General features: G+C 35.5%; 1 protein-coding gene across 6 annotated transcripts in view; it reads left to right on the forward strand.

The window, feature by feature from the left end:
• Positions 1-18,207, forward strand: part of NETO1 (neuropilin and tolloid like 1) — a 107,161-nt gene extending 88,954 nt beyond the window's left edge. For 2 of the 6 annotated variants that reach the window (XM_036102750.2, XM_036102759.2), the window contains exons 8-11: positions 8,932-9,045; positions 14,708-15,266; positions 16,261-16,335; positions 17,063-18,207. In XM_036102750.2, the coding sequence (XP_035958643.1) occupies positions 8,932-9,045; positions 14,708-15,266; positions 16,261-16,321 (734 nt within the window). In that variant the 3' untranslated portion in view covers positions 16,322-16,335; positions 17,063-18,207. The remainder of the gene's footprint in view (positions 1-8,931; positions 9,046-14,707; positions 15,267-16,260; positions 16,336-17,062) is intronic. The other 4 variants (XR_004920618.2, XM_036102751.2, XM_036102752.2 and 1 more) reach the window with 4 other exon arrangements.
• The last annotated feature ends 526 nt before the right edge of the window (positions 18,208-18,733 follow it).

Below are 18,733 nucleotides of genomic sequence, written 5' to 3' on the forward strand. Positions count from 1 at the left end.
ACCATTTGCACTCCAACTTCAGACTGGAGAACTCATGAGGAATAAGGATTAGCAGAAGTAGAAGACCCAATGATGTGGGTGCGTGTGCGTCAGCACAGAGGAGGTGGGCTTTTGACAAACTTCGCATCAAAGAGCTTTGAAGAATCTGAGGCAGGCAAGAAGCAGGAGAATGTGCGTGGAGAGGATGAGATTTGGGTCGAGAGGTGTATAGGAGCATCTGAGCTGTTACTTAGATGGTAGAGTTATTAAAAGGAAAATAGAATCAAGCATCACTTCTGTTTCTGGTGAAGCATCATGTTCTTTGGCTTGGAACTAACCTACTAATGATAGTTTTATTAATCATAAAGCACAAGTATTTGAAAATCAATGTTTCAGAGAGAAATCTGCCAGTTTTTAATTTCTGTTTTAATATTTCCTGAGGGTGGCATTCAGTGAATTTCTGAATTTAAAAGGAATGCAGGGGCGCCTGGGTGGCTCAGTCGGTTAAGCGTCTGCCTTCGGCTCAGGTCATGGTCTCGGGGTCCTGGGATCGAGCCCCACATCGGGCTCCCTGCTCTGCGGGAGGCCTGCTTCTCCCTCTCCCACTCCCCCTGCTTGTGTTCCCTCTCTCGCTGTGTCTCTCTCTGTCAAATAAACAAATAAAATCTTTAAAAAATAAATAAATAAATAAATAAATAAATAAATAAATAAATAAATAGAATGCAGTCAAATGAAAACACTAATTTGAAAAGATGTGCACCCTTATGTTTACAGCAGCATTATTTACAATAGCCAAATTATGGAATCAACCCAAGTGTCCCTCAATAGATGAATGGATAAAGAAGATGTGGTGTGGATACAATGGAATATTACTCAGCCATTAAAAGAATGAAATCTTGCCATTGGCAACCACATGGATGGATCTAGAGAGTATCATGCTAAGGGATGTAAGTCAGTCAGAGAAACACAAATACCATATGATTTCATTCATCTGTGGAATTTAAGAAACAAAAGAATAAAGAAAAAAGAGACAGACCAAAAACCAGACTCTTAACTACAGAGAACAAATGGGAGGGGAGGTGGGTGGGGGATGGGTGAAATAGGTGAAGGGGATGAAGACAACACTCATCATGATGAGCATGGAGTCCTGTATAGAATCGTCGAATCACTATATTGTACAAAAGAAACTAATATAATACTCTATGTTAACTATACTGGAATTTAAAAACAACTGAAAAAGAGAAAAAAATAATAAAAATAAAAAGAAAGCCATTGAGAAGAAATGACCCCAATAGTGAGAAGGAGCATTAGTAACTTTAGCATTAAACAAAGTTATTATAAATTAAGAAATTTAATTACAGAAGTGGAACAATATTTATAAACATGTGGCACAATACTGAAAATTGATGAAACATTCATGATTAGACCTTTAATTTTATAGTGTATACATACTATGATTCTTTCTTAAAATTTTTAATAAAACTTTATGTTGAGTGTTAGAATTATGTTGAGTGTTAGTTCCAGTGACTGCCCTTCTTTCTCATGTCCTCCCTTACCTAATTCAAATATGCCCAAAATTATTTTGGTTGTCTTTCTACTGAAATTTTTATTTCTTAAAGATCAGTGTTGTTTGTCGCAGACACATGTAGGATTTAAACATCGCGAGAGAGTGAAATGCCATTTCAGGAAATGTGGGGCACGCTTGCCACCTGGTGGTAAGAGTGGGAACAAGAGAGGATTTCAAAACAACCCCAAAGAAAGCAAGGAATTCAGTGAAATACTAAATTCACTAATTATATAACTTCAAATATAGTAAGGTATAAATGTTATGTGAAAACTATTATTTTACTGGTTAAAATATGAAAGAGAAAATAGATTTTTAAAAATACTATTTGGTATTTTTTTTCATGAAAAGTTAAAAGATGCTTCCCAATTACAAATAAATAAATAAATAACTGTGTGTATGTATATATACACAAGTGTACGTATACATATTCTTATGTGTATATGTTCATATGGAACATTTCTCAATAAAAGCTAAATATAACTTGTGAATATCCTAGAAATAGTCATTGCCCACATTTTGGTGTAGTATTTCCAGTAGAATCTTCCATATGTATATTTATGTGTGAGGCTTTATAATTTAAAATAATCTGTATCCTCATGTCTCATCCAACTTTATACCTCAGTAATTTCCCATGCCGTTCTCTTTTCCGTCACTATAATTTAGAAATAAGAATTCTGTCACTATAATTTTTGAACACTGGGGCAAGACTTCTCAAGATTTTGCTTTTGCTTTTGTTTTTGTTTGTCTATCAAGTGGTAAGCTAATAAAATCGGAGCATCTGGATTAAACAAAGTTAAACAGGCTTCGTGGTCCCTGATTTCTGTGAATAAGAAAGGGTTTACCAAAAGCTGATATATGGAAGCGCACCATGTTTCTCAGTCTTACTAATCCACAATACATTTCTTCCTTGCTAGAGCAAAATGTTACATTAAACTTCGTGTTTCCAAAGAATTTATCATGAAATATTTGGATAAATGTTCACCTAAGATATTTTAAGTGGAAATTTTAAAGCTGGACTTAAAGTACTTGTCAATACTCTCAAAATCTGCATCTGTGTGTTGTGTTTCTCCGTTCCAAAAACATTGTTACTACAGTTGTAGGACAATGTTGCCACTCTTGTCCAAGACTCAATTTATGGGATCACTAAAAACTTTAGGAAAAAAAACTCCTGGATTTCGTATTGGAGCCAAAACACCAAGATCTATTCTATACACTTGCTTGTCTTGGCTTTCCAGGATGGGACCTGAATCTCTCTTTCCAATATGGTGTTAAAAAATGCACATTATCTTGATGGTCTTGTTATCCTATGAATCAAGGAATATCATAACTATCTTATATATCTAAACCTTCCTTCTGTAAAGTAGTTCAAGCACTTGTTAAGATCTGTATTTGCCATTGTCTTTAACATGCATAAAATCTAATTTCTGTTTCTTTTTTAGAATTGAACTTCAGTAGTATTTTACACTAGGCATGGGTAGAGCAAAGAAATTACTCCCCAAGATACTAAAATAACTTAGGAAGTCTCAGTTTCAGGAAAGTCCTGAACACAACTTAGAAAGGTGTGTAGTTGGCTATAAAAATGGACACCGGTTACAGACTTACTTTTTTTTTTTTCCTTTTTATACGTAAATACTACAACAACATAGAATTAAAGAGCTTGGAGCTTCAAGTCTCTGGTGTATTGGTGACTTTGTTTTCATATTTAAATATACCACTAAATTCATATAATTACTTTCAAGAGAGAAAAGGGATAAACACCTTAATTTCTGCGAGTCTTGTAAGGTTAATTATTGGTATTACCTGTCATGATGCTCCCTCAGGTAATATTAGAAATAATTTGAAACCACTTTGTGACTCCTAGAAGGGGGTTGTCTGCTTAACACTTGGGATTGGATTTTTGTGAAATGAATGATGGGTGTTGTAGGAAATAACAGCTTGGAGAAAAATATGCGAGGGACACTACATATTCCCCAGATAAATATTCCTCAGACATTTTTGAGAAAAAGGTGTTCCATGATACATTCCTTTATTTTCCAATGTCTCACAAGTGGCTGTAAACCAGGGTGTCAGAGTTGGTGCTCACCGCTGTGGTGGAGTGCCCGGTGAGGCATGGTGGTGAGCGTCCATCTGCTCCCACGGGTCGGTTCCCATGAGCTGATCTTTAGATATTTTAAATATTACCCCAAGATATAATAGATGTATAAGCTATACATCTATGTGCTGAAACCCATTTAATAATTTCTCTTACAAAGTTGTACTAGCTGCAGAACAGCTATGCTTTTTGTTACACAAAAGAGTAAATACTTCTGTGTATAACTCGTCTTTTTAGACACCGCTTATCGCATGCTATTATGTATGAAATCATTCGTTTAGGTCTGCATGCTCATCTTGTGTTGACGAGAGATCTGTGAATGACCGTCCTCACTTTACCAATCAGGAAATTTAATATTATGTCGCTTAACTTTCATATTCTATATCTCCTTAATATTATAAGTTGTATTTATTTATTTAGTTTTGGGTAATTATCATCATAATTCAAAACCAGCTAACATGTGTCTATCCTATACCGTCGGACAATATTGGTTACAGTTTTTAAAGATTGATCACTTTTAATTGCCACATCCGTATGTGGTAGTCAAGATTAGCCCCCCTTAAATACATGTAACTGAAACTGGGAGATTTTAAGGAACATTGGCTCAAGTTTGCACAGCCTGGAAGGGATGGATCCAGGTTTCAGTCTCAAGCATTTTGGATCCACAGCCCCCGTGCAACGCTCGCCTTCTGGAACAGCTTGCGATTCAGCTATAATGCTTGCATCCACAGGCTGGCACTCTCCTCAGTTCTCAGCATTATGGAGTCACTTAGGTAAGTATGATCCTTATTCCCATTTTAGAGATGTGATAACTGAGTAGGTGTTCATGGAAGGAGCCATCTATCCTTAGGGATTACCACTCCTCGCAGCCGAGACCCAGCTCTGCCCACAGTAGGGTCGTCAGGACTCTGCCATCCCAAGATGAAGTATCTGGAGAAACACACACTAAGCTTCATTCTAACGTGCAGTCTCTTACATAGCCAAAAAAAATAATGCTTTGCCCAAAAGGGTATGTTTTGGTGCAGGAAGAGGAGGGAACAGTGAGGTGAAACCCATTTTGAGGTGTTAGAATATCCATTTTCTGTCACCTGAATGATTTAAATCAAGAGCAATGCTGTGTTTGCGCACATGACATTCTTTTGACTGACTAGAATATTTCACTACATTCAGTTACTGTGTTTTTCTTAAAAAGAAATACTTATCATTGTATCTAGATAATAAAATGGTGATGTTCAGTAAGCCCTTCCACCGAAGCGAGGTTGCAATAGCTGCACTCATGATAATTCAATACACTTGCAAATGGTTCAGAGATGGGGTGCCTGGGTGGCTCAGCCAGTTAAGCGTCTGACTCTTGACTTTGGCTCAGCTCATGATCTCAGGGTTGTGAGATCGAGTCCCGCTTCAGGCTCAGCGCTCAGTGGGGAGTCTGCTTAAGATTGTCTCGATTCTCTCCCTGTCTCTCTTTCTCTCCCTCTCTCTCAAAAAAACAAAAACCAAAAAACAGTTCAGAGACAAAAAAGCCATGAAAATAGTTTCTTCTATATAGTTAGTTTTTAAAAAGTCAATATGAAGACATATTTGCTATTCTGATAGCAACAGAAAACCTCCTTCCAGAAATAAGTAGACTCTTGATGTTGGGAATTTTGCGTGTGAGGTACTCTGAACTGTGAGTATTGCATCTTTGACCGCCATGTTACTGTGAGTAAATCTTACCCTTAACTTGAGTTTCTTCCAGATAGTTTTAGGAAATAAGGAGGCTGGTTTTTAAGAGGCAAGAGCTTTTGACAATGCATATTGAATTTCTAAGTAGAACAAGTCCTCCACAAACTGGTAGAATGGGTCTTTCTCTGCCATAGTAAGAGAGCCAAGGAAATGATGCTGAGGTGTAGTTTCTGAGAATATCACAAATTGGATTGTACCTGAAGACCATGGCACTAAAGGTTAGCTCTCCACTAATAAACATACTTGTTAGTTTTCTGCATTCTGGGATACTCAGGTATGCACCCTGGCCAGAAATAACCTGTTTTATTTTTTTAAGATTTTATTTATGTATTTGAGAGAGAGAGAGAGAGAGAGAGCAGGGGGAGGAGCAGAGGGAGAGGGACAAGCAGACTCCATGCTGAGCATGGAGGCTGACACGGGGCTCAATCCCATGACCCCAAGATCATGACCTGAGCCCAAATCAAGAGTCAGACTTAACCAACTGAACCACCCAGGCACCCCCAGAGTTAACCTTTTGCTCAGGGACAGTAATCAATTAAAAGTATCTGTTGAATATTTACTATAAGCCTAGAAATGTGAAACCATATAAGAGATTAAAAATGGACATTTTTCAGAGGCATGCCCTTAGCCTCAAAGAACATGTGGGGAAAGATGATAAGCATATGCTAAGTGCTAAGCTCTTCTTAAAATTGTAAGTATAATAGGATTTAAGAAAAAGATAATTTTCTTGGTAGCTTGGAATAATATTTCAAAACTGCGAAGATAGCACAGTGCTGATACAATTTGGGTAGCAGAGTGGAGAATGGATATTGCAAGACAGAGAGAGGGGAGGAACATACTTGACCTCTGAGCCACAGATATCTGGAATGTGCTGAGGGTCACGGGGAAATAATGTCGGTCTGTAGAATGTGTCCAGACATCCTTGAAACACGCTAATAATGTAGCTTGCTTTGGGAGGCAGGAAGGTGCCATTTTATCTTTTCAGCAGGAGATAGAAATAAGAATCTTTAATGAACCATTGCCCATCTGCATTTACATGAGAGAAATCTTCAGACATACAAGAGCAAGAACATTCAGAACCCAATATAAGTTGTTATACATTTTTTTCTTAGCCATTGCAGGATTTGCTTGTTTATTTTTATCATTTGCATAGCAATTCTGTAAATTCTGGCAAAAGTAAGAAGAAAGAGATGGAATAATACCTGGAATAATAATAATTTTTAAAAGTGAGCTGATTAACTGGCACATTTGCCTGATCAGTTGATGTAAAGAAGTGTGTCAGGAATGTGATTTCTTGACAGTCCTGATTACCTGTTACGATACCAGTCAGACCACCAATATTTAACCATAGCTGATACCAGCACACTGATCTGTAGTTTATAAGACACGTTCACAACTACTAAGCAGTAGAACTAGAAACAAAATCCCATTTGGAGAATTCAGAATTCAAGTTTCAGTGCTCTTACCAATATTCTCTTGTATTTCATTCAATTACAGAATGTGATATCATTTTTATTTATATACTTAAAATTTCAAAACTAACCCATCCTATTTAATAGTAATTGTAGCAATTTTTCCAACTCATTCTGGAAGGGCAATAAATATTTATGCTCTCGTAAAGGTATTTTTGACTTGATGGATAACTGTGTTTTCAGAACCACCGCAATCTATTAGGGCAAACATATTTTTTATGTTTTTTTACTAAGGCATTTTGCAGCTATTCCATTTGCAGAAAACTCCTTCTTGTTCTGTGTACACATTTTGACAACATTCATTATCTGCTTAACAGACCATATCGGTTCTGCAAAAGCCATTATGGTTGACTACAGAAATGTAAAGTTCTTTCCTTACTAAAGAGCAGAATTTTGCAATCATATAGCAGATCATTAAATTTTACATTTTAAAAGGCTTATATAATGCTTAACAAGTCACTAGCCCATGTTAAGCATGATACTTTCTTTTCAAAATGACTACTGCATATTTTCTACTCTACAATATGTTTTTTTTTTTTTTTTTCTAAAATGACCACCGCATATTTTTAAATCTTTAGCCAGGGACCTAAAGGCAAACCAAGCCAAGGGAAGAAGGAATTGTTCTTCTGGGAAGCGGGGGGGGGGGGGGGGGGGGGGGGGGGGGTAGGGGGGGAGGGGGAGGTGGGGAGGGTGGAGGGAGGGCTGTGGAGAGCCAGAAGGAATCACTTTGCTTGAGTTAGCTGTATCTTTTTTTTATTTTTTTTTAATTTTTTATTTTCAAGACTTGAGTGTTTTTGTTTTGTTGTTGTTACTGTTGTTAGGATTTCTCTAGGCGTGTTAAAATATACTAAGTTGCCTTATGCAAATTATTTGCCTGAAATTTTGGTTAATATAGCAAATACATTTAAAGAAGGTAACTTTTTAAAATACCCATGATATATAGTCGTGAAGGTGAAAAAGTCATTACAACATGACTGGCATTTAGATGGTACTGATCATTAATAATTCTTTACTGATCGATTAACTCACCACTGTAAATGATGTGTTTTGTATCGAATATGTTTTTCTAGAATGCTATCCTTAAAAGGGTTTTAGAACTATTGTTGAGAAAAATAAATGAAACGCTAAAATCATATTTTCTAAGATAAGTGAGATCATTATGAAGGCAAAAACAAAAGTTAGCTTTAAAGCGTGATCTATAAACTATCATGAGTAATGCAGTATTACTATAGAGTGATTATTCTAAACATCCTATTACTCTGATAATGAAAGAAATGTATTTTCCTAATATTGAAGTCATATCTACCGTTATATTTTGCTATAGTAAACTCTTCACTATTTCTCATATCTATGTATTGGATACCTCCGTGGGTTCTTACTTTTCCTCCCAGTGTCCTGAATGTACATCCTAATCTGGAGATCATGGACCACCATACCTAAAGTTACTAGGACATGTGAAACACATGAAAAGTAGGCTAATTTCATCAACATGTATATGTTAAATGTTGATGAGAATAATATATATTTTTCTTATGTTGTTCAGGATTAATTTTCCCTTGTTCTGAATTTCCATGACATTCTTTGTTTTGTTCATATGCTTAAATAATGCTATAGGGATTTGTTTAATATATACTTTCTTCATTAGTATTTTGTAAGCCCATGCTTTATAAAATTATTTCAATGTTAATTTACTTAAGACTTTTTGCACAGTACAACTATATTTGTACAGACAGCATTTCAGTGTAAAGCATAATGTTGTGCATGTGGTAGGCACTTAGTTTTGGTTAAATGAATGCACCAAGTCAAAAAAAAAAAAAAAAGAACCCATATAGATAATGTACTTCATTTTTATGATGGAAACCCTCCTGTGCCAGTTTTATAAACTGAGCACGTCTAGAGAAGTGCCAGCTCTGTTAGCAACGCAAGAAATAATTACCAAATGGCAACACTTCTGAGAACGGAATGTCGGGTCATTTATCTCAATTTGATGGAAAATTATCATGCTAATCTTTTTGTTTTTAGATTTGTAATATGAGTGATTTACTACTGAATATCAGGTCTAACTTTTTTCTTCGTTTTCCTTTTCTTCTTATTTTTAGCTCCCTGTGAAGGCAATACATTCTTCTGCCATAGTAACATGTGTATTAACAATACACTAGTCTGCAATGGACTCCAGAACTGTGTGTATCCTTGGGACGAGAATCATTGTAAAGGTAATGATCAAAAATTTGTAGAAGTCCTCTGCTTGTAGAGTGGGAAGAGGTTTATTACGATGTGGAGATGTGTCAGACAGACTGAAGAATTGATGTGTATATGGGCTTTGTAGAACCTCTTGTATATTTTGTAATTCATGTGTAAATGTCTTTCTTTGCTTTTGCCAGAAGTTTCCTTACTCATTAATGTATAGTAGAGAATCTTTAACACTTGAATGCTCATTAAAGACATCTTATTAGAGCCTGCAGAGCCATGGAGAGGCAATGAAGCTTTTAGTGCAGTGTTTTTCCTATCAGACCTGCTGCCTGCACCGCTCATTTATTCCAGTCTGTCTTCATTGGACTGTGTGCACATACTCTAGAGGGAAAGTGCATTGAAGGAACATTTGTGCTTTCAGGTACTTCCAGCCACTTCCAGCCACTTAACTTGACTTGAGTTTTGCTACCAAAATGCTTTTCTTCATTTCCAGTGAAAATAGCTTCCAGTGCCCCAGCTCCCTTCTCTAGCCTGGACACAAAGGTTTGTTTATGTAGATAGCGATCCGTGGCTCGGTTATGAATGTTGCATGTTTTAGTTAAGTTGAAAAATGCCAAGCATATTCTCTTATTCAGATTCAATATTAACTGATTCGCAAAGGGAAAGGAACAGGCAATTAACTCTTTCGTGCTTAAAGTCCAGTATTGTCTATTAAAATGTCTTCTGTGGCTAGAAGCCAAGACGCATTGACAAGTAGCCATGGTTCATGGTCAAGGAGAAAGGCGTATGCAGCCTTGATTAGTTTGATGGTGGGAGTAGGTGATTATTCAAGGAACCACTTCTGAATGGATTGGAGATTAAGTAATTTGTGTAGTAGAATCTTACGTCGGCACTGTTACTGATTGGTAGTCATAAGCTTTATTTGCCCAATGGGATTTGTTCCCACATATAAGGACCAGTTGACATAAGAGAGGAGTGAAGAGAATGTGAATGGATATGCTTTATGAGCTTCCATGTTTATCTTCTCCAGATGGCAAGACCACTGTTTTGATTTCAAATTCATTCTCTTTTGAGAGGGGAACACACCTTTACCATTTCAATCATTGTGACAGGCTCATCTCACTGTGGGTTTAATTCCAGACCACCAAAATAAAGCTAATATCACAATAAAGTGAGTCAGATGAATTTTTTGGTTTCCTAGCAGATCTAAAAGATTTTTATGCTATACTGTCATCTATTAAGGGTGTGATACAGTATGTCCTTAGAAGCAATGTACCGTATAGCTTAATTAAAAAATATTGCTAAAAGTGCTAACCACCACGAACCCTTTCAGCAAGTCAAAATCTCTGGTCACAGATCACCATAACAAATATATTAATAATGAAAAAGTTTGGAATATTGCAAGAATTATCAAAATGTGACACAGAGACACAAAGTGAGCAAATGCTGTTGGAAAAAGGGTGCTGATAGACTTGCTCGGTGCAGGGTTGCCACAAACCTTCAATTGTTAAAAAACACAGTATCTGTGAAGTGCAACAAGGTGAAGTGCAATGTAACAAGTTCTGCCTGCAGTTTATTGGAGTTAGTTCTATGGACTAACATATGGTGTATCCTAAAAAATGCCCTATGTGCCCTTGAAAAGAATGCTTGCTGCTATGGTTAGGTGGATTGTTCTAGAGGTGTAGGTTTACAGCATTGTTCAAGTCTTCTGTTTCTGTTCTCATTTTCTACCGTGTTTTATCTATTTTTTGAAAGTACCTCTTGAATTCTCCAACTGTTATGGTTGAATTTTCTGCCTCTTTCTTCACTTCTGTAAATTTTCATTTTATGTATTTTTGAGCTTAGTTGTTAGGTCCATATATGTTTAAGATTGTATTTTTCTGATGGCTTGGCCCTCTCATTGATCATTATAAAACTATCTCCTTATTTTTAATAACTTTTTGCTTTATTTTGTCTAATTTTAGCACATCCACTCCGACTTTCTTCTAAATGCAGTTTGTTCAGTCTTTTTCTATCCGTTTGCTTTCGGTCCATCTGTATCTTTGAATATAGAGTATGTCTTCTGTAGACAGTATATAGTTGGATCTTATTTTTTGATCCAGTCTGAAAATATTTGCCTTTTCATTGGATTGTTTAATCCACTCATATTTGATGCTGATATTGATGTATAGTTGGATTTACATGTGCCACTTTACTTCTTTTCCCCTCTATGTCCCATGTATTTTTGTTCCTCTTTTCTTCCTTTATTGGCCTCTTTTGCAAGGAGTGAATACATTCTACTGTAACATTTTAATTCCTTTAGTGATTTTTAATGTATCTTTTGAGTTATTTTCTTAATGGTTATTTTAGGGCTTACAATATACGGTCTAACTTCTCAAAACGTATTTCAGATTTATACTAATTTAATCCTAGTAACATTATTTTAATATAGCTCTGTTCTCTCTTTCTTTTTACCTATTACTTTTTTCCATATTATTTTTATATATGTTACTAATCAAAGAATACATTGCTGTAATTATTACTTTATATAATTTTAGAGCAAGTGTATATTCATGTAGTCCATTATATAACCCTTCTTCTTTACCATTTCTGATTCTCTTCCTCTGTTTTGTGGATTCACAGTCCCATCTGATGTCACTTCCTTATTCCAGGACAGTTTTGCTCCTACCTACCCCACTTGTATTGTTAATACCAAATATATAATATTTCTTTAAGTTATAGGCCCAACAATACAATTTTATACATATGACATTACTCTTTTAAAAAGTTAAGGGAAGAATGCTGAAGATATATGCAACTAAACAGTCCTTTGTAATTATGTGTATAATTGCCTTTATTGACAATATTTATTTGCCTCTTTAATTTACTGTCTATTTAATTTTTTCATTTAGGTTTGAATTACTGTCTAAAGTCACTTACTTTCAATCCCAAGAATTTCTTTTAATATTTCTTTTAAGGCATTTCTTTCAGCATTAAATTATCTTTATTTTTGTTTATCTGGAAATGTCTATTTTGTCCCCATTTTTGAAAGTTAGTCATGCTGGATATTAGGTTTTCGATCAATGGTTTTTGTTCTGTTTTTTTTTGCCTGCAGCATTTTGAATATGTCATGCCTCTGTCTTCTGGCCTCCAAAATTTCTGATGATAAATCAGCTGTTAATCTGATTGGGGTTCCTTTCTATGTGAGGAGTTATTTTTCCCTTGCTGTCAAGATTTTCTTTTGCAACATTTTTAATCTTTTATGTCAGAGTGTGGGTATCATTTCATTTGTCTTATTTGGAATTTGTTGACATTTTTAGATGTGAAATTTGTTCATCAAATTTAGGAAGTTTTCACCTTTTATTTATTTATTTATTTGAATATTTTTCTGTTACTTTCTCTCCTTATATGCTCATCCATTATGTTGGTGCCATTGATGGTTTGCCTCATTTTTCTGAGGCTCTGTTCATTTTTCTGCATCTTTTTATCTTAGTCTTCTTCAGATTGCATAATTTTCCTTCATTTCTCTGCAAGTTTGCTGTTATTTTCCTCTTCCAGCTGAAATGTACTGCTGAGTCACTCAAATGAAGTTTTTATGTCAGTGACTGTGCCATTCATAGATTTTTCACTTTTTCCTTTTTTGTAATTTTTGTTTCTTCGTTGCTATTCTGCACGTGATAAGGCCTTATCCTTCTATTTTTCTTTACTTCTTTAACCATTGTTTCCTTTAGTTCCTTGAACATGTTTATAACAGCTGCTTTGAAATCATTGTCTGCTAAGTTTGATGTCTGGCCCTCTCCAAGGCTTTTTCCCCCTAGTGTATGAATTGCATTCTCCTGTTTGTTTACATGCCTTGGGATATTTTGTTGGAAACTTCATGTTAGATAATACATTGTAGCAATTCTGGATACTAGTTCCTCCCTCCCCGGGGCTTGTTGCTGCTATCATTTTTTGTTTGTTTGTTCGTTTTTGTGTTTGTAAGTGTAGACTTGGCTGGCCTGTTTCAGTGATGTCTGTCCCTGATGTTGCTGCATGGAGACCATGCTGTGGGCAAGCATACCATAACCTCGGATGGTCATGGTTTAGTAAAGCGCTCTCTGACCAGCCTTCTCCTGTCCTGTTTATCTGTCCGTCTTTGTTGATATCACACCCACCTATTAGTCTCTACTAATTGCTGAATAATTGTTCTGTTATTTTGGACAGTTCCCAGGAGTATAAATTTTTCCAAGGTCTGATCCAATTAAATTCAATTCCGTTAGGAGTTAGTCTTTGAGTCTAGCTTTTGTGATTTGTTCTAAACTAAGAGAGCTTTCTTTACCTGTTATTTTCCTGTATTTTATGTTAAACTTCTACCTGTTCTAAGGTCTGGCTTGTTGGTACTAAGGAGCTTGACAGTCTCTTCTTAATTGCTTACCAGAAAATGTCTGTTGTTTTGAGATTTCCTCAGGCTTGAACTTCTCCACACCGTTCCAAAAAATGTAACTTTCTTTGGGGAAAGCTACAGTGCTTTCTGTTCTTGTGGCCTGCCTCCCTTCATGGGCAAAACATTTGCATTACTGCTCTAGGTGCTGAAAGGAGGCAGGGATAATGACTGACTTTTCTTGGAGTAACACCCCTACTTTATGAATAGGGTACTGGATGAGGGTGGTAACTTCTGGTCTTCTCAGCTTGCCTCTTTGGGCAGATCGACTGTATGAGTGAGCTTGGGCAAGGGTGATCAGAGACACGCATTCTCAGCCTGCTGCACCTGGTGTAGAGTTTCCATCCTACCAATGGGGGCTGGGAGGAGGAATGGAGCCCTTGGTAACTCATCATCTCCTGCCTAGAATGGAGTACCTACCTGCACTATGGATTCAGGGGGTGGTGAGAAATGCTTGTGGTTTGCTCCACTTGGGGAGGTACTGTAGCTCTAGGTGGGGAGTGTTAGGGAGAGGAAGCCCATGCCATTGTCTGAAACCTCCCTAAGTAAGCTTCCATCATGACGAATTGGGGTGGGGGTCGGGGGACGGGTTTAAAGGACAGACTCTCACTGTTCTTAAAGAAATTTAGTAAATTTTCTTGAATAGATGTACTTCCATTTGCTCTTTCCATTAGGACAATTTCCAGAAACTATATCTATATCTATCTATCTATCTATCTATCTATCTATCTATCTATCTATCAATTTTTAATCATTTTTACCAGTTGTGGTTTTTTCATTGGGGAAAGGGCCCACAGACAGACGCATACACCATTCCAGAAGTGTCTGTCATGAAATTTAATTACCTTTTGGTATCAGAATATTGGTATTACTGTGAGTTCAGTTATTTAAGTCAGGAATAAATTCAAAACAATATAGGTAAGGTCGTGTTCCCGCTCATCGAGTTTTGGATGTTTTCTTATACTTATGAGGAGAAAAATAATTTACTGTTTTTAACATTATTAATTTATTTCCAAATGTCATGCTAAAGGTCTTGAAAGAACTTTTTCAAACGTATGTTGAAAGTAGGGATGCGGGGCAATGGGAGGTCTGTCTCGAAGGCTAGAAGATAGGGCCCTTGTGAAAAGGGACACTTCTTGTTTATTTTTAGAGATTTGTTCATGTTACTTTAAGCCTGTACCAATTCTCTGCTCAGTGTACTCCTTTTTATGAGCTTTGACTACCATATTAATGCGTGGTGGATTGTTTCTTGTTTTGTTTGTTGTTTTCACTCTCCGGACCTGTAGAGAAGAGGAAAGCCAGCCTGCTGGACCAGCTCACCAACACCAGTGGGACCGTCATTGGTGTGACTTCCTGCATTGTGATCATCCTTATTATCATCTCTGTCATTGTGCAGATCAAACAGCCTCGTAAAAAATATGTCCAAAGGAAATCGGACTTTGACCAGACAGTTTTCCAGGAGGTGTTTGAACCTCCTCACTATGAGTTGTGTACTCTAAGAGGGACGGGAGCCACAGCTGACTTTGCAGATGTGGCAGATGACTTTGAAAACTACCATAAACTGCGGAGATCCTCTTCCAAATGCGTTCACGACCATCACTGTGGGTCACAAGTGTCCAGTACGAAAGGCAGCCGCAGTAACCTCAGCACAAGAGATGCTTCTGTCCTGACAGAGATGCCCCCGCAGCCCATCAAACCCCTGATCCCGCCCATGAACAGAAGAAATATCCTTGTCATGAAACACAACTACTCGCAAGATGCCGCAGATGCCTGTGACATCGACGAGATCGAGGAGGTGCCCACGACGAGTCACAGGCTGTCCCGACATGACAAAGCCATCCAGCGGTCAGTATCGATAGATTTTTTGATGACACCTATAACCTGAGGACTGTAATGCCTCCAGAATATTGTGTTCTAGTTGATCTTCATATTTCAATTTCTCTTTTTATTAATGATTTAAACCATAGTGTCTCAAGTTTTTCCTCTCCCTTTTCTTTTTTGGTGCTATCCATACCCTTCTTAAATCCTGTTTATATACATGGGTGTTTGTGTGTGAGCACACACAGACCAAAGAGATTTCATTTATTTCTATACATATATAGTATTTATTTCTACAAAAATTATGGTTTTAATTTATATTATAAATTTGTATTGCTAATTTGCTTCCACGTAGTCATGAATTTTGCTCTCATCAATACTCAATATATTTTCAGATATGAAATGATATTTGGAAATAACTGCCTTACCAAGATGGTTAACCCATATCATTGAATAATTTTAATGTAAAAATAACATATTTTGCAATATAATGTATTATATTTTTGTATGAAAATGAAAATACTGAAATCCTTTTTTCCACATATCACATGATACTTACATTACAAATTGCATATAATGGTATGGTATGCTAAAATACTAAACATTTATATTTAAATGTAGAAAAAATAGTAGAAACATTTGATTCATTTTCCTTTTAACATAAAGATAATATTACCTGTATCGTATTATTAGCCCTAAAATTGGTAAAAATTTTGGGGAAAGAAAATTTAATTTAGAAAAAAAACCTATTTTAAACCCCCAAATCCAAAATACGTATGTTTTGTTTTGCATGTTTACTAGCATTTAGTTTGTTTTATAAATGCACATACTTTCTCAATTCATTATGCACCCTCAAAACCTAAAATATTTTCAGTTGATTTAATATTTTTCATGCTGATGGAAAAAATCTATTTCCACAGTTTGACGAATTTTTAGGAATGCTCTTACGTAAATATTTGTATGCATATTTACTTTTTGTGCAAATATTACTTTGTTGAATGAAATAGCCGTAACATTCCAGGTTCCGCCTCATTGGGTCTCTAAGCAAACCTGAATCTGAACACAACACAACTAGGGTCTAAAAAGAAAATTCAAGGTAAGCGAACGCCCTTGGTTCCTTCTCCCACCTTGTTGTACTCTGTTTTGTTTTGTTTTGTTGCAATTGTCTTGTAGATTTTTTTAGGGAATGTGCTATTTATTCATAATCTCTTGAGATAAGTGTTTCATAATATTTCATAATCAGAAATATACTGGATTCAATGCTGATGGAGTGATGATTTTTAGCATACATATCTTTAAAATAAATGTTCATATTCTTACCATCAGGCATTGTACTAGAATGTTATTTTAAAAAAGAATGTTAAATTAGCAAGTTAAATTTTACATGTTTTAAGGTTAAAATACGAAAAACTAGTAAACTCTTTTCAAAAATATCAGAAGAGATGCAAGTTTTTCATAACAAAAACAATTGAATATTGTCTCAATATAACTGAAGTCAACATATAAAGCTGGTAATTTTCTTATTTAATTTGGCAATATTCTACTCAGACTCACACTAACTATTTGGTGGTACTTATACAATCTGTGCACTCTTTATTTTTGCATGAATATGTAGCTTATTTCATGAAAATTAAATGCAGCATGTTATGCCAAATTCTATGATATCAAATTTGAATGCTTAACAATGTAAAATGTTCCATAAATACTAGTTGTCTATGTGTACATCTATTTTGCAATCAAATACCATGAGAGCTTTACTTTTAGGACTTGATAATCTATATCTATATTAGACTAATTTGTCTCCAATTAAATTTACTTGACAGCTAAACTCTTCAAAACACTTCAAGCTTATCAACTATTCTTGAATTAGGTGAATGCATTTCCATGCTCTATATTACCTTGATAAATTGGTGTATTTGTATGTGTTTTTCATTGGGAGAAAATGTTTTAACTGTGTTTTATTTTCAGAGAAGAACTATTTATACAAACATGGGGACTGTGAAACGAAAATTCTATAGTGAATTGTGAAAAGTGGACATATTTCTAAATTCATTCCACTGCCTTTATCCAAACTTAAGAATTACAGACATTTGTTATCCCTTCGGCAAGACATCCCCGCCGCACAATGATATGTTCATTTCGTAATTTGGTTGCTGGCCACCAAGTGCTCCTTAGTTTTTAAATACATTTTGAGATTTACTGGAAACTTGAAGAAGAAATTAGTTCCTGATTAAGACTATCCCACTTTTTCTTTTTACTGTTAGTTTCACTTTGTTTCTATGTTGTTTTACGTTCTTGTTGTATAATTGTACGTTGTGTGATATGTGAACAACACGATTTTGGATGAACTTTGTGTTACATGTACATTGTTTTCATTAGATAGACTGCTTGAGAATAGTGCGTTCCTGAGGGATTTTGAACATGCTACAGTTAAGAAGTGAAAATATGGACCATGGAAGCACCAGCTAGAGGTTTTATGGACTATAAACACCTATTGTTGTATTATGATTAAATGCAGCCAAGAGTCATGAGTAAAAACAACTAGATTGCAATAAGAAACATCTCATTTTTTTTTGTCTTTCCCAAATATCCCCAATTTCCTTTTTGTTTTATATCAAAGGAAGATACTAAGTTTCAGAAAGAGTTTTTGAAATCAGGTATTTTACCATTCATACCCGTCAATAGAAATGTTTTTTGATTAAGCACTTAGCAATATGACTGAATTGACAGTTTGAGAAAATACCCTGCATGTCAGTACTGGATATTTGAATTGGAAAAATATCCTTTTTATTAGACACATTGTAAAAAGCATGCATTCTCAAATACTGCTGTTACGCTTCCATTTCGTTGTGTCATATGCTTGCTACTTGTAACTTTTTATATAAAGATATATAAAAATGTATAATAATTTCCTAACTTGAGTTAAGAAAAATGTTTTCTTCTATTAGAGTGATAAAAAAAAAACAAACCTGACTTACATAACTGCACACTTTATATCAACTCTTTCTACCTGTTAGGCTCTAGGATGTCTTTTAGTATTGAGGCTTACTTCTCTAAATTTGATCTCTCAAATTTTATGGAATATGTTCTCATTTTAGAATAGGAAAATCTTTTTAAATGCTTTAAAATCACAGGCCCTTTTATGACCCAAATTATGCCATTCTGAGTTGTTCTCATACTCAGGCACACATATAATACCTGAAAGCTTACTAATCATGATGTGTTTAATATAAATAAAGTGAAATCCTATAATATATTTAATTGCCGTTGAATCATATACACACTCTCTAAGGTTTGATTTAATAAATGGGTACTTTTTAAATATTCAATGTGTATTCTTAGAAAATAAATTTTAAAAATCAGAATTACTATAAATCCACTTACCACCATCTCCAGAATTGCTGAATTCTACAGAAGTCTGTCCTTCAAATAGTAAACTAGTCTGGTCTATCACAGTTAAAACTTTGTGACTCAAGCAGGCTTTACAAACCCAT

This window comes from Halichoerus grypus, chromosome 13, assembly GCF_964656455.1.
Source record: "Halichoerus grypus chromosome 13, mHalGry1.hap1.1, whole genome shotgun sequence".
Taxonomy (NCBI): domain Eukaryota; kingdom Metazoa; phylum Chordata; class Mammalia; order Carnivora; family Phocidae; genus Halichoerus; species Halichoerus grypus.